The 14,204-nt window shown below is 54.7% G+C and overlaps 2 protein-coding genes across 6 annotated transcripts; both read right to left on the bottom strand.

Annotated features, from left to right (window-relative positions):
* Nucleotides 1–6,883: 6,883 nt before the first annotated feature.
* Nucleotides 6,884–9,577, bottom strand: UBL4A (ubiquitin like 4A). Of its 3 annotated transcripts, none has more exons than XR_011565398.1 (5): nucleotides 9,420–9,576; nucleotides 9,161–9,266; nucleotides 8,716–8,930; nucleotides 8,324–8,608; nucleotides 6,884–7,049 (listed from the first exon to the last, which is right to left on the bottom strand). XR_011565398.1 is itself a non-coding variant. In XM_019956211.2 (5 exons), exons 1-5 carry the CDS (start codon nucleotides 9,465–9,467, stop codon nucleotides 6,938–6,940), a joined length of 588 nt encoding a protein of 195 aa, XP_019811770.1. In that variant the 5' UTR covers nucleotides 9,468–9,577; the 3' UTR covers nucleotides 6,884–6,937. The 3 variants fall into 3 exon arrangements, 2 of the variants coding, with proteins under 2 accessions (XP_019811770.1, XP_019811772.1); XM_019956211.2 differs by having other exon boundaries at nucleotides 8,502–8,608; nucleotides 9,420–9,577; XM_019956213.2 differs by having other exon boundaries at nucleotides 6,884–8,608.
* Nucleotides 9,578–10,114: 537 nt separating this feature from the next.
* On the bottom strand, nucleotides 10,115–13,920 carry SLC10A3 (solute carrier family 10 member 3). 3 transcript variants are annotated; one of them, XM_070784934.1, is made up of 2 exons: nucleotides 13,810–13,920; nucleotides 10,115–11,931 (listed from the first exon to the last, which is right to left on the bottom strand). In XM_070784934.1, exon 2 carries the CDS (start codon nucleotides 11,791–11,793, stop codon nucleotides 10,360–10,362), a length of 1,434 nt encoding a protein of 477 aa, XP_070641035.1. In that variant the 5' UTR covers nucleotides 11,794–11,931; nucleotides 13,810–13,920; the 3' UTR covers nucleotides 10,115–10,359. The 3 variants fall into 3 exon arrangements, with proteins under 3 accessions (XP_070641035.1, XP_070641034.1, XP_070641033.1); XM_070784933.1 differs by having other exon boundaries at nucleotides 10,115–11,958; nucleotides 13,157–13,914; XM_070784932.1 differs by having other exon boundaries at nucleotides 13,157–13,913.
* Between the last annotated feature and the right edge of the window lie 284 nt (nucleotides 13,921–14,204).

A 14,204-nucleotide genomic window follows, 5' to 3' on the forward strand; every position in this document is an offset into this window, starting at 1 on the left:
ACCCTATCTCCCTGAACTTGAAAAGCTTTATTTTTTCGCATATAGTTTAATTGTTTTTGGCTGTGCTGGATCTTCCTTGCTGTGAGGGCTTTTCTCTAGTTGCAGCAAGCAGGCTCATTGCAGTGGCTTCTCTTGTTGGCAGAGCTCGGGCTCTAGGGCGTGTGGGCTCTAGAGCACAGTCTCAGTAGTTGTGCCTGGCTTAGTTGTTCCCAGGCATGTGGGATCTTCCTGGATCAGAGCTTCCAAGTCTCCTGCACTGGCAGGCGGATTCTCTACCACTGGGGCTTCCCTGGTGGCTCAGATGGTAAAGAATCTGCCTGCAGTGCAGGAGACCTGGGTTCGATCCCTTGGTGGGGAAGATCCCTTGGAGAAGGGAATGTCTACCCACTTCAGTATTCTTGCCTGGAGAATTCCATGGACAGAGGAGCCTGGAGTGGGACACGGCAGAGTGACTACTACTTTCACTTTTTTTTTCTTCACCAGGGGAGCCCCTTGAACAGCTTTCTGACTAGTTTTCTTCTATGCTTGCTCCTCTACATCCTGTTCTCCACAGTAGAATCAGTTCTTAATTTTTAATATATATCACATCATATCATGTCTCTGCTTAAAGTACTAAAACAGTTTCCTGTTGTCTTTGAAACCAAAGACAAACTCCTTCCTGTAGCTTCTAAAAGTCCTGTGTGACCCGGCTCAGGGTTCCTCCACCTGCTTGCTTCCCTACTCTGTGGAGCCTCTAGGGACTTCTCTCTGCTCCTGACCAAGGGTGGCCTGCCCCCATCCCTTTGCACTTACTTTTTCTTTTTGGAAGACTGTATCCAGACTTTCCATTGCTGACTCCTTCTTGTCATTAAGATCTAGTCTCCGGTGTCAACTCCGAGAGGCCTTTGGGATCACCAATCTAACATACTACCCCCAGGCGCCGTTCATCACATTTGCCCATTTCAGGTTGCTGCATTTCTAATAATCTGAAATTGTAAGTTTGTTCACTTCTATACTGTCATTGTATTGTCTCTGATACTTTTCTGTGTAGTGTATGCACTAGGTGGTTTGTTTCTTGTTGGATGAAACAACATTCTGTATGCTCAGTCGTGTCTGACTCTGCGACCCCATGGACTGCAGCACGCCAGATGTCCTTCACCATCTCCTGGAGTTTGCTCAAACTCATGTCCATTGAGTAGGTGATGTCATCCAACCATCTTATCCTCTGTCGCTCCCTCCTCATCCCCTCAAAAACTCAGACAGTGTCTTGGGCCTAGGAATGCCACATGTACCAGTTAATTCACAGATATGAAACAACATGTACACAAAATTACTTCAGTTCAGTTCAGTTGCTCAGTCGTGTCCAACTCTTTGCAACCCCATGGACTGCAGCACGCCAGGCCTCCCTGTCCATCACCAACTCTCAGAGTTTACTCAAATTCATGTCCGTTGGGTTGGTGATGCTATCCAACCACCTCATCCTTTGTTACTTAGCGTAATATAAATAGTAGAAAACTATTGGACACGGACTTGGTGTCCACGTCCATTGGAGTTCCCTGGTGGTCCAGTGGTTAAGAATCCACCTGCCAATGCAGGGGACATGGGTTCAATGCCTGGTATAAGAAGATTTCACATGCTGTGGGGCAACTAAGCCCATCCTCCACAACTACGGAGCCCCTGTGCCACAACTACTGAAGCCCCCACACCCTAGAACCCATGCTCCACAACAAGAAAAGCCACGGTGATGAGAAAGCCTTGCACTGCAACTAGAGAAAGCCCACATGGAGCAACAAAGACCCAGCACAGCCCAAAATTTTAAAAAAGAAAAAAACAACTGGACAAAACACATATGTCCATCAGGATGGAGTTGGTGAAATCACTTGTGGTTCATTCATACAATAGTCCTCAGTTCAGTTCAGTTCAGATGCTCAGTCGTGTCCGACTCTTTGCGACCCCATGAATCGCAGCACGCCAGACCTCCCTGGCCATCACCAACTCCCGGAGTTCACCCAAACTCATGTGCATCGAGTCTGTGATGCCATCCAGCTATCTCATCCTCTGTTGTCTCCTTCTCCTCCTGCCCCCAATCCCTCCCAGCATCAGAGTCTTTTCCAATGAGTCAACTCTTCGCATGAGGTGGACAAAGTACTGGAGTTTCAGCTTCAGCATCACTCCTTCCAAAGAAATCCCAGGGCTGATCTCCTTCAGAATGGACTGGTTGGATCTCCTTGCAGTCCAAGGGACTCTCAAGAGTCTTCTCCAACACCACAGTTCAAAAGCATCAATTCTTCGGCGCTCAGCTTTCTTTACAGTCCAACTCTCACATCCATACACGACCACTGGAAAAACCATAGCCTTGACTAGACAGACCTTTGTTGGCAAAGTAATGTCTCTGCTTTTCAATATGCTATCTAGGTTGGTCATAACTTTTCTTCCAAGGAGTAAGCGTCTTTTAATTTCATGGCTGCAGTCACCATCTGCAGTGATTTTGGAGCCCAGAAAAATAAAGTCTGACACTGTTTCCCCATCTATTTCCCATGAAGTGATGGGACCAGATGCCATGATCTTAGTTTTCTGAATGTTGAGTTTTAAGCCAACTTTTTCACTCTCCTCTTTCACCTTCATCAAGAGGCTTTTTAGTTCCTCTTCACGTTCTGCCATAAGGGTGGTGTCATCTGCATATCTGAGGTTATTCATATTTCTCCCGGCAATCTTGATTCCAGCTTGTGTTTCTTCCAGTCCAGCGTTTCTCATGATGTACTCTGCATATAAGTTAAATAAGCAGGGTGACAATATACAGCCTTAACATGCTCCTTTTTTTATTTGGAACAAGTCTGTTGTTCCATGTCCATTTCTAACTGTTGCTTCCTGACCTGTATACAGATTTCTCAAGAGGCAGATCAGGTGATCTGGTATTCCCATTTCTTTCAGAATTTTCCACAGTTTATTGTGATCCACACAGTCAAAGGCTTTGGCATAGTCAATAAAGCAGAAATAGATGTTTTTCTGGAACTCTCTTGCTTTTTTGATGATCCAGCGGATGTTGGCAATTTGCTCTCTGATTCCTCTGCCTTTTCTAAAACCAGCTTGAACATCTGGAAGTTCACGGTTCACATATTGCTGAAGCCTGGCTTGGAGAATTTTGAGCATTACTTTACTAGCGTGTGAGATGAGTGCAATTGTGCGGTAGTTTGAGCATTCTTTAGCATTGCCTTTCTTTGGGATTGGAATGAAAACCGACCTTTTCCAGTTCTGTGGCCACTGATGAGTTTTCCAAATTTGCTGGCATATTGAGTGCAGCACTTTCACAGCATCATCTTTCAGGATTTGAAATAGCTCAACTGGAATTCCATCACCTCCACTAGCTTTGTTCGTAGTGATGCTTTCTAAGGCCCACTGGACTTCACATTCCAGGATATCTGGCTCTAGGTGAGTGATCACACCATCATGATTATCTTGGTCGTGAAGATCTGTTTTGTACAGTTCTTCTGTGTATTCTTGTCACCTCTTCTTAATATCTTCTGCTTCTGTTAGGTCCATACCATTTCTGTCCTTTATCGAGCCCATCTTTTCATGAAATGTTCCCTTGGTATCTCTAATTTTCTTGAAGAGATCTCTAGTCTTTCCCATTCTGTTGTTTTCCTCTATTTCTTTGCATTGATCACTGAAGAAGGCTTTCTTATCTCTTCTTGCTATTCTTTGGAACTCTGCATTCAGATGCTTATATCTTTCCTTTTCTCCTTTGCTTTTCCCTTCTCTTCTTTTCACAGCTATTTGTAAGGCCTCCCCAGACAGCCATTTTGCTTTTTTTGCATTTCTTTTCCATGAGGATGGTCTTGATCCCTGTCTCCTGTACAATGTCACGAACCTCATTCCATAGTTCATCAGGCACTCTGTCTATCAGATCTAGGCCCTTAAATCTATTTCTCACTTCCACTGTATAATCATAAGGGATTTGGTTTAGGTCATACCTGAATGGTCTAGTGGTTTTCCCTACTTTCTTCAATTTCAGTCTGAATTTGGCAATAAGGAGTTCATGATCTGAGCCACAGTCAGGTCTCAGTCTTGTTTTTGTTGACTGTATAGAGCTTCTCCAATTATTAAAAAAAAAAAAAATAGATTGCCTAGTTTTGTCCAGTGAAAGTCTAGAAGCAATGACACTCCAGTAGCAAAGAATGTTCCCTGTACCCAGAACTTGGTTCTCAACACCAGTCTCCACTAAAAGGAACCAGAGCTCCTTGGAGAAATGGAAGATTCTAGGTATGGGTCAGGGAAAAATACAAGAGGAGCCTGGAGCACCTTGTAGTGTCAGAAAGGAAGGATATGTTTGAAAAGGAAAAGGATGGGGCATGTTAAAGAGACGTGGGAGCCAACTGGAAAGAACCAAAGCTAGAACAATTTCAGCACCCAAAAGATTATTAAACCTTTTGGAGAGGAGGCACCAGGGAAGGTAATATATAGGCAGACATTATGTATATATTTCAATCTGGAGGGGATGCACACATGGGTGTATTCACTTTGAAATTCTGTTGAGCTGTATGTTGATGATTTATGCCCATTACTGTATGCATGCTACAATGCAGTAAAAACTGTCCCCAAAATGACACTTAGACAACTTAGATTCTAAGTTGTTGAATAAAAAAAGTGTCCACCATCACAACTAAGAAAAGACAGCAGGGACAAGGGAAAGCTCTTTGTAGAGAAATGCCAATTAATAATTGTAGAAAGCAAGAAAGCACAAGAAAATCAACATTTTGCAGCCACCAGTGCAGTTCATCCAGTTGAACTGATCCAAATGGGGAGCATCCTTGGGTGGTAAGACCATGAGATGAAGGTTGTTGGGAAAGAGAAAGTCCCTGGGTCTCAAGGTATCACCCAGATAACTTGTGTGTTAGGAAGGGAGAAGGCAGCTTTACCAGGGAGAGACTGAATGATCACACTGAGCCTCCCTCACACTGCGTGGGGAGGGACACAGCCTGCCCTGGGTGGCCGCTCTCCTCAGAAGGCCTAAGCTGAATCTAACCAGCAAGGAGGGAGGCAAATCCAGATCCTGGGACTTGCTATGAGGCCAGTGTCCTGGACTCTTCCAAAAGCATTGCTGCCTGATGGCACGTGGACAAGGGAGAGTTAGGAGAGGCGAAGGTGGCCTCCCACTTCCTGTCATCAAAAGCCTGACCCAGTGGTGTTGCCTTTCACCTTGGGCAAATTCTTTCCCAGCTGAGCCACCAGGGAAGCCCAAGAATACTGGAGTGTGTAGCCTGTCCCTTCTCCAGCAGATCTTCCCGATCTAAGAACTTAACCGGGGTCTCCTGCATTGCAGGCGGATCCTTTACCAATTGAACTATCAGGGAAGCCCAGAGCTAGGGGAAGTAGAAGGAAAAGTTGGAGAGGGCAGGCAGAAGAGGTGGCCCGGGGCAGGTCCCCAGTAGCTCCAGGAGGCCGCTCTGGCTCGGCCCTGGAAGGGGACAGGGGGACAGGAGTGAGCAGGCTTTCCAAGGCCCAGGGCACAGAGGCTGCCATGGCCTTCGCACCTCCTGCTGGCAGGGCCTGACCCATCCTGAGCAGCACTTGTCAGACCTACTGGACTTGGCAAGGCTGGCTTTTTTCCAGGCCTGTGTGGAAAGCAATGTGCCAGCAAATTGTGCACACAGCTGATCTTTGCCTGGGCGTTTTCCAGCTCAGTGAGCTCCACCCCAAAGGAAACACTGCTTTCCTCTGAGCCTGCCCCTCTGTCAGTGTGCCCATGGCAAGTGGCACCACAGGCATCTTATTCCAGGTGCTGGACCGTTGCTGTCTGTGGCCACTTCAGCTGGGCGTTTCACTCGCCCTGCCATCTCCTAGTGGGGCTGTTTCAAGGACCCTCCATGAGGAGGAGAGTGGTTTCAGGCCAGGGGATGGGGGGTAATGCGAGGGGTCAGTGCCCACCTCTGGGGCAGACACTTGGCTCAAGGGGCACAGTGCTGGCCATAAACATTCCAGCCCCTGTGGAAAGATATTGCAGCATTTGGAGCCTGCAGGGTACATGGGGCCACACCCCCTCCCAGAAACTAAGGAAAAAGGCAGGGCACAGCCCGTGGCCATTCTATCCTCTAGCGATAGCACAAGGCCTAGACCAGAGCCTCCGTGGCCCCTTCCCACCTGGGCCTCCCATCTCTCATCCCAGCACCTCTTCCCTGTCTCCCCCCTCCACCCCTGTAGCTACACACTCCTGCCCAGACAAGCTTCTGGAACCGGGGGTCTCCAGTCACTGGCAAGACCTTTCCTCCTCTCCACCATGCAGCAGCTTCTTGCCCTAAAACATCGCCAATGACCTTCTTGTTAGCTTGAGAGGAGGCTGCCCTCTCTTTTGCTTCTTGGCAGCACTAGACACTCTGCACCCTGGCTGGAGGGGCCTTCCTGGCCTCTGACACCAAGCTCTCCCTGTGGCCTTGCATCTGTGGAGGCGCCTTGGCCTCTGTAGTTTCTCCAGTTGGTGAAGTCCCCCCCAGGTCCAGTGCTCTCCCCTTTCTTCAGTCATGCTCTCTGGGAAGTAATTTCATGCATCCTTGCAGTGTCTGGGACATTGTGTCCGCAGGCCCTCCGGAATGTCGTGGAAAGCTGCACAGGGCTGCGGAATCGGCCCGTTGGTCCTGTCATCAAGGCACCTGCTATACACCCAGGAGACACCACTCCTGTCTCCATGGGCAGCCTGAGTTCCTCAATGACTTCCTGCACCCAGCAGATGGCTCCTAGCCACTACAGGGTCATCACTGCCCAGTCAGGAGGCACATAAGACTCACCAGCTGTCTCTTGTGTCTGTTGACAAGACTACATCAGCCCTCCCTGAGGACCTGGCCTTCCTGAGAGTTGCCCTCTCCCTTCCACAGCCCACCCAAGCCCCTGACAAAATGATGGAGGCACCCAGTTCTGAGCATCCAAAAGGGACAACGTTTATTTGTTGGGGCAGCTGAGGAGGAAGCTATGCTAGAGGACGGGAAGGTGCTCCATGCTGGCTGTGACCGAGGGGTTCGGTGGAAGCTGCAGGCAGCCATCTTCTGATCCTGAGGTAGAGGCCTGGGATGAAGCAGACACTGCAGAGTGCAGAGGGGAGGTAGGAAGAAACTGGGTATTTGGGGAAATCGTTTATCTGCTGCCAATACCCCTGGACTTTTACAAACCAATTCCAATTCGCAAACCAATACCTTTCCTTTATTGCTTAAACCAATATCCTGTAATGGTTAAATCAATGATGGGGAAACCAAAAGCAGTTCAGCTAATAGAGTTCCTTTCAGGTTAAAGTCTCACATGCACCTCTAGTGTGACTGAAAAGGTCAATATAAAATTTCCTGACTGCAAAGAAATGAGAGCGTAGGGAAGTCTATCACATGGGCCCTGCGGCAGTGCATGCCCAGCTCCTGGGTGGAACCATGGACTTCCACCTGCTCTTCAAAGCCTTTGGCCCTCAAGCCACTGTCCGTCCTCCCGACCTGGGGACCCAGCACTTACCCCATGAGGCTCAGGCCAGAGGGTGGCCCAGATGCCCTCCTCCAAGGAGCAGGTGCCTAGATGATCTCTACGGCCCACCCACCAGCTTCTGCCCCCACCCAGGTTCCCTCTCAGTGAGTGGTGTACACAGTGGGAGGCCCTGTCCACATGTGGCAGAGGATGGGCAAAGGGTACAGGGGCCTGCTCGAGTCACCTCAAGACTGTCACCTGTCATCTCTAAAGGTCATGGACCACTTGTGTCTGGAGGAGACAAGCAGAAGGGGGTGCCCAGAGAAAAGCTGTGACACTAAGGGCCAGGACATTCCGTCTTTGGGCCACGCTTGGCCTTCACTCAGCATTTGGCCTCAGTTTGTATCTGGGACACAGGGGTAGGATGCCTACAGACTCCTGAACCCAGGCTTTGGAGCTAAAGGAAACTGAGAGAGTCTCAAGAGCAGCCCTCACTGGGCAGAGTCGAATGCTGGGGACCAACGAGGCACAGGGACTTGCCTAGGGTCACTCCTCAGAGCCGGGTGACATCCTAGACTCCCCAGCCCACCTTCCCTTTGAGTGCATACTGGTTGCAGCTTCTAAGGGGGCCCAAGGCTGGCCGTCACCTGACCTCTTGCCAATGCTGGACCTGCCAAGGATGAGGTGACAGGATTGGGCATCAGGGGCTAGCTGCTTCCCCTTCCAGGCCTGGAAAAGGTATTGCTCGAGGGTTTCTCCTCAGTGGGCTAAACCTGGAATGTCCATGGCCACCCCTCAGAACCCATTTGAACGACCCTTTTCTCCCTCTCACCCTGAAGCACTTCTGGAAGCTAGCTGGACTCAGAATCTGGCTCCTTGCCTTGCCCGCTAGGAGCCTCGGCTGTCTCACCTTTTGTGCAACATGTGGGAGCCAATGAGTGGGGCCTGGCACCTAACATGAGCCAGATACAGGTACCCGGGTACCCGCCAGGCAGTATTATGAGTCAAGTTGCAATACAAGAAGACATTTAATGCTACATGCAGCTTGTGGCCTGGCCAGGCTCCTCCCCACACTCCGAGAATCCTACTTGGAGAACCCCTTCTCCATAGCTTCAGTCGCTTCGGGGTGCAGGAAGCGGCCAGCCAAGCGTTCAATGTCATCCAGCGTCAGGCGGCTCAGGGACCGCTCATAATCCTGAAGAGAGAAAACCAGAAGGATTCAGGGGTGCGGCTTGGGGCGGGGGGCCCGCTGGGACAGAGGCAGGTGGGCAGGACGCAGAGGTCCTGGGCCACGCTTCTCACCCTCTGGAGTTGATCCAGGACTCTGCTGGCATCGGCGGCGCTGAAGTGCTGGGCCAGAACTCTGGAAATGAGCGTCCAGGCGGCGGGCTGTGGGGCCGGGGCCTCGGCCGTTTTCCGCGCGGTGCTTTCTTCCAGCAACACCTTCTCCAGAGGTTTGACCACTAGGTTGAGCTTGGAATTCGGCCCGATGCTGTAATCGGAGAGTCTTTTCCCATCTGTCAGAGAGAGAGAGAAACTGATGGAGCTGTGGCCCACAGTCGCACTGCCCACGGCGCTGCGAGGCCTCGGGGAGCCCAGGCGAAGCGCTGCGGTGGCCTCCCGGGGTGGGGGTGGGGGGTCACCTAGCCAGAGCCCCCTCCACCTACACTGCTGCCCGGGCCTGGGCTGGACGCCCCGTCCCCTGGCTTCCCGCGGGTCTCCCCCGGAGTCCCCTCTCCCTGGTTACCTGCCAGGGCCTTGCCCTTGAACAGCAGCCGCTGCTGGCGGACCGGGATGTTCAGCTTCTCGGAGACCAGATGTTTCAGCGTGGACACCAGCTCGTCCTCCGACACCTGTCCCGGCCGAGAAAGGTGGGCGGGGGGTGAGGCCGCGGCCCGCGCGGAGGGCGGCTCTCCCGAGGTGGCCAGCCCGCCGGGTCCGTCCCCGCCCGCGGCTCGATCCCGCACCGGCGGGGCTGACCGCGCAACCCAGCCCAGCGATGCTACCTGAAGGCTGCACTCGCGGCCCTGGAGTGCCTTCACCGTCAGCTGCATGGCGGCCGCCGAGGCGTCCACTCGGGCCGGCGCGCACCTCAACGGCCCGCCGCCGCGCGCCGCCGCCCCGGGCGCGCGCCGGAACCGCCCGCCGCCGCCGGAAGCCTCGCGAGGGGCGCGCCCGGCGTCGCGGCCCCTCCCCGCGGTGTCGCAGGCCCCTCCCCCCATAACCTGGCCGGTCCTCCGCCGACCCCGGGGCGACGGAACTCGGAAGCCCGCGGAGAGGGGAAAAAGGTGGAGGGACGAGCTGGGCCCGGGGAGACGGCGGGCCGGGAGTTCGCGCGCCACCGCCCGCGGGCAGAGCAGGTCAACGCTGATGCCCGTTCCATCCCCTGCCTCTCAGGAGCCCGCAGAAGGCCCGGCTCTGCCGAGCCCGCTTCGCCACCCGCCGGCCTCCTTTTTAGTCCACCTGTAGAAAAGCAACTGAGCTTGGGATCTGGCCGGGGAGTCAGGCCTCTGTCCTTCCCACTGCTCCTTCTAGAACAGATACACAGCTCTGAGGTGATGCAGGGGCGAGGAGGGCTAAATCTGGCCAGAGGTCACTCTGTCGCCCAAGCCAGCCCTCCACCCTGGCCCACGCCTACCTAGCCATACCACATCTTTCCTTCCCCGACCCGCAGGCCTCAGAGGGCAAAGACAGCAAGGGACCCAAGCTTGCTTCTGTTTTATTGAAATATATTTTCTGGGCAGTGCCCGTCTACAGAATTCAGCATGGCCTCTTTGGCACTGAAAGCTGGAGAATAAAAAACGAGTAAAAAAAATAAGCCTGGGTTTTTTTTTTCTGAGTGCATAGTGCATGAGAACTAAAGGCCTTTGGTACACAAGAATGGTGGGGACAGTTGGTGGAGGTTGGGGGCTAGGGGTGCCTGGTGAAAGCTTGACCCAGGGGGCCTCAGGGAACGGCGCACACGCTGCTATAGATAAAGTGGCCAATTACTAAGGCCAGCATCTCCGAGGTGCCGCTAAGTGCCACAAGGAAAGGGGCCTGGGAGGCGTAGTCAGCCTGGAGGCGGCGGAGGGACAGCTGCAGCATGGCCAAGGCCAGCAGGCTGTTCTGCACCCCAACCTCGATGCTGACAGTCCGCCGCTGTGCCACTGGCAGCTTCAGGCACGTGGCCAGGCCGTAGCCCACCAGGAGGCCGACCAGGGGCACCGTGAAGCCCACCAACACGATGGGCAGCCTGACGCCTGCCAGGATGAAGACCCCCATGCGGTAGGCCAGGAAGAGGCCACCCAGGAGCAGCACAAAGCTGAAGGGCTTGATGACATGTAGCAGCAGCTGCGAGAACTTGGGGAGCTTGGACTTGATTACCACGCCTGCTGCAATGGGGATGGCAATGAACAGCAGGGTCCCCAGGATCTTGGAAACGGGCACATGGAGTGTTTCATGGATGCTGAGCAGGCGACTGTAGATGGCTGAGGACAGCGGCAGGAAGCCAGTGGCAGCCACCGTTGAGATGAAAGTCATAGAGATGGCCAGAGTGACGTCCCCTCCAAGGAGGAGGCTGAAGAGGTAGCTCCCCCCGCCGCCGGGCGACGAGCAAGTGATGATGAGGCCCAGAGCCAGGGCCTTGGGCAGCATGAAGACCTTAGCCATCAGAAAAGCATAGAAGGGCATGACTAGAAACTGGCCCAGAAGGCCGAGCAGCATGGGCTGGGGGTTCTGCAAGAGCCCCTTCAGCACCTCGAGCTCCACTTTGCACCCAAATGAACACTTATTGACGAAGATAAGAGGCAGGAGCAAGTAGAGGATTGGGTTCTCTGAGAAGTGGACTAGGTCAGTGCCGAGGGTGATGGGGGTATCTTCAGCTGGTGAGACCTTGATGCAGAAATCTCTCCGTTCCTCGATCAGCCTGGGCGGGGCCTCACGGGGGTCCGTGAGCTGGATGTGGAGTGGGGCTATCCCAGGCAGGCCCGAGCGGATGCTTACCACGAAGCTGCCGCCGCTGCCCAAGGCTATAGAACTCACATTCTTGATGGTCAGCACCTCTGGGTCCAGGGAGGTGACCCTCAGCATGGGGCTGGGTCCCGTCCCATTGCCCTGGCCTGGGTACTGGCTTGTGATCACAATGATGCCCTCGCTCTCTTCTGGGAACTCAAACTCCATCACAGAGCCATCTCCAATGCTCAGGTAGCGGCCCCTGGTCAGAGGCATGGGATGGCCCAGAGCTGGGCTGAGACTGGCACTGGGTGTTCCCCGGGCCCCCCACAGCAGGCTGACAAGCAGCAGGGTGGCTCTGAGCATGCTTTGGGGGCCCGTGCAACCAGTGCCCCCTTCTGGGCCAGGCCACTGCAGGGAGTGGCCTTCACCACTCCTAAACACCATGGCTCCTTCCCAAGGGTGGGGTGCACAGGCCCTCTGTGGCTTAGGAGACCAGCCTTGCTGGTGCTGTTTGGTGGTCCTGAGAAGGGTCCATGGGCGAGGTCTGGTGCTGGGCTGCCTTTCTTGATGGTAGAGCTCTTTCTGAGAAGAGAAGGGACATGGTGGTGGCTGTTGAGGGTGAGCAGCTGTGAGCCCAGGAGCATGACCGAGAAGCCCACTGGTGGGAGACTCAGCAGGGTCCCTTTTTGCAAGCCTGGGGATGGAAAGGGAATGCCTAGTGCTGGCCCTTGAGTGCCATTTGGGTATCCCTTCCCCAGTCACAACTGCCTCAAACTTCCCCAGAAGGGCCAGCGACAGGTATGACTTTGCCTTCAGCCTGCTGATTGGGGCTGATTTCCACAATTCAGAGATGGCCTGACAACAGGGGATCAGCCATGATCAGCCACCAGGGAGAGACAGCCCCAATCTTGTCACCACTAGCCTGTGCCGCACTTGCTTTGAGGCACAGTTGCGGCAGTACCACAACCAGGAGGAAATCTCTGCAGGACAGCCCAGGGATGCCCAGGAAGCAGGCCCGATGACAGCAAGCCAGCTCACGGCATCTGAGTGTCATCTGACCAGCAGAGAGCAGCCGGCAAAGTGGTGTGGGCAGCGGGTGACCCCGGGGCCAAAGGCCCCATGTGCTGGTGTTCACCACTGCTATGTGAATGGTCGTGCTGTGTGTGGCCATCTGGCCTACCTACCTGCTGACAGGGGCAAGATGTAGGTTCTGGGAGGAAGCAGGTCCCCCTCTCCCCAGGGAAGTTGCCAGAAGGGGCAGCAGAAAGGGATCAGATAGGCCCACGTGTCTACTGAGAGGTTTCTCCCCTTTCTGTCAGAGCTCTCACTCCCCTGGCAGGCCCAAAATTGGAGCTCCTAGAGCCACTGTGCCATCTGAGAGGCTCTGCTCAGAGTTCAGGGACTCCTCTCATGCCCACGTGGACCCCTACCAGAGCCTAGAACTACCCTTGAGGAGTGTTTCTAGAGGGATGGGCTGCCTCAAGGGGAAAGAAGGACGTTTGCCTCTTTCCACTTCTCAATTTGGGCAGCCCACACCCTACTCTCCTGCAGGAACTGGGGCAACCAAGATGAGGACACAGTAATTCTTCATCCTTACTGTTGACTGACTCATGCCTGGCATTGTCCGAGTCTTGGAAGAGGCCCCTGTGTCTCTAGATCCTATCGGGGATAGTCTCATTTGAGACTGGAGAGCAGTGGAAGTAGGTGGTGGAGGGCTGGTTCAGCAGAAGGCTCATCCCTGGGAAAGTCATCCTCTACCACCCTGGGATGCCATAGCCTCTCCTGGCTTGGCATTTGGGTTACTTACCCTGGAGGCCTTGATTCAGCCTTGGGTCCCACCGCTGAAGAGGGAGGCAGGAAAACCAGAGGGAGCAGGAGAAGTACAGTGGAGGGGACTCACAGGGAAGAAACGAAGGCACCTGGGACTGAAGCCACCGGTCTGGTGTGAACCAGTTCAGAAGGCAGAGGAGGTGAATGGCCATGCACCCCGTCGTTCCAGTACCACTGGTGGCTTTGAGTCACTGTGTGGGGGATCTGGCCCAGATCCCACCATTTCTTCTTGAGGTGCCAGGAGAGTTTGGGCAGATACGCCCCAAGACGAGGGAGGGAACCCCGGGTCAGCAGGTTTTCCCACACTGGCCGAGTGTTCGGTGTCGGTGCAGTTGGCAGTGTTGACCCGGGGCTCCTCCCTACCTGGGAGTCCGGAAGTAGTCGGACAGGGCAGATCAGAGCTCGGGCAGAAATTGGGGAGGGAGAGGGGGAGGGGCGCCCTGCAGCCGGCAGGCCGACGATACGCCCGGGCGGCCCCGGGATCCCTCACGCCACTCCCGGTCCCCGCGGCTGCACGAACGCCCGGCGGCGAGCCTTCTCCGCGGCGCCCGGCCGCCACAGCAAGCAAGGGAGGAAACTGGCCGGAGCCAGAGCCGCCTTCCGCCCGCCCTTCTGGCCTGAGGCTCTCACCTGCCTCGGCGGCCCGGAAACTCGGCGCGGGAGCCAGCGCCTGCCGGGCCGGCGGACGCCCACGAGCACTGCCAGCCGGGGCTCCGCCCCGAGCCCGACAAAGCACCGCCTCCGCCTCCGCCCCACGCTTCCGCCCCGCCTACCCCACGGCGGCCCCCTTACCTCTCACCGTCGGGGCGGGCCTAGACCGGATGTGACGTAACACGCGAGCGACGAGTCTGCGCGCGCGCGCGCGCCGGTCTGGCTGCCTTCCGGGTCGTGGTGGGTCGGTGCTGGGTGCTCTCTCGTGTGGCTAGTGAGACGCGTATACCAGTCTTCTGTGGTCGCTGCCGGGGCGACCCGCACCGGTAGGCATCCCAGTCCTTCCCAACCACGCTGCGACCTCTAGGGGCAGT

Source organism: Bos indicus, chromosome X (assembly GCF_029378745.1).
Source record: "Bos indicus isolate NIAB-ARS_2022 breed Sahiwal x Tharparkar chromosome X, NIAB-ARS_B.indTharparkar_mat_pri_1.0, whole genome shotgun sequence".
Lineage (NCBI taxonomy): Eukaryota > Metazoa > Chordata > Mammalia > Artiodactyla > Bovidae > Bos > Bos indicus.

Coding starts and splice junctions, on each gene's coding strand:
- UBL4A (XM_019956211.2), bottom strand. CDS start 9,467: ATGCAGCTGACGGTGAAGGCACTCCAGGGCCGCGAGTGCAGCCTTCAG. Junction 8,609..8,715: donor TCCTGGATCAACTCCAGAGG/GTGAGAAGCGTG, acceptor TTCTCTCTTCAG/GATTATGAGCGGTCCCTGAG. Junction 7,050..8,501: donor ATGGAGAAGGGGTTCTCCAA/GTAGGATTCTCG, acceptor TGCACTCTGCAG/TGTCTGCTTCATCCCAGGCC.
- SLC10A3 (XM_070784934.1), bottom strand. CDS start 11,793: ATGGTGTTTAGGAGTGGTGAAGGCCACTCCCTGCAGTGGCCTGGCCCA.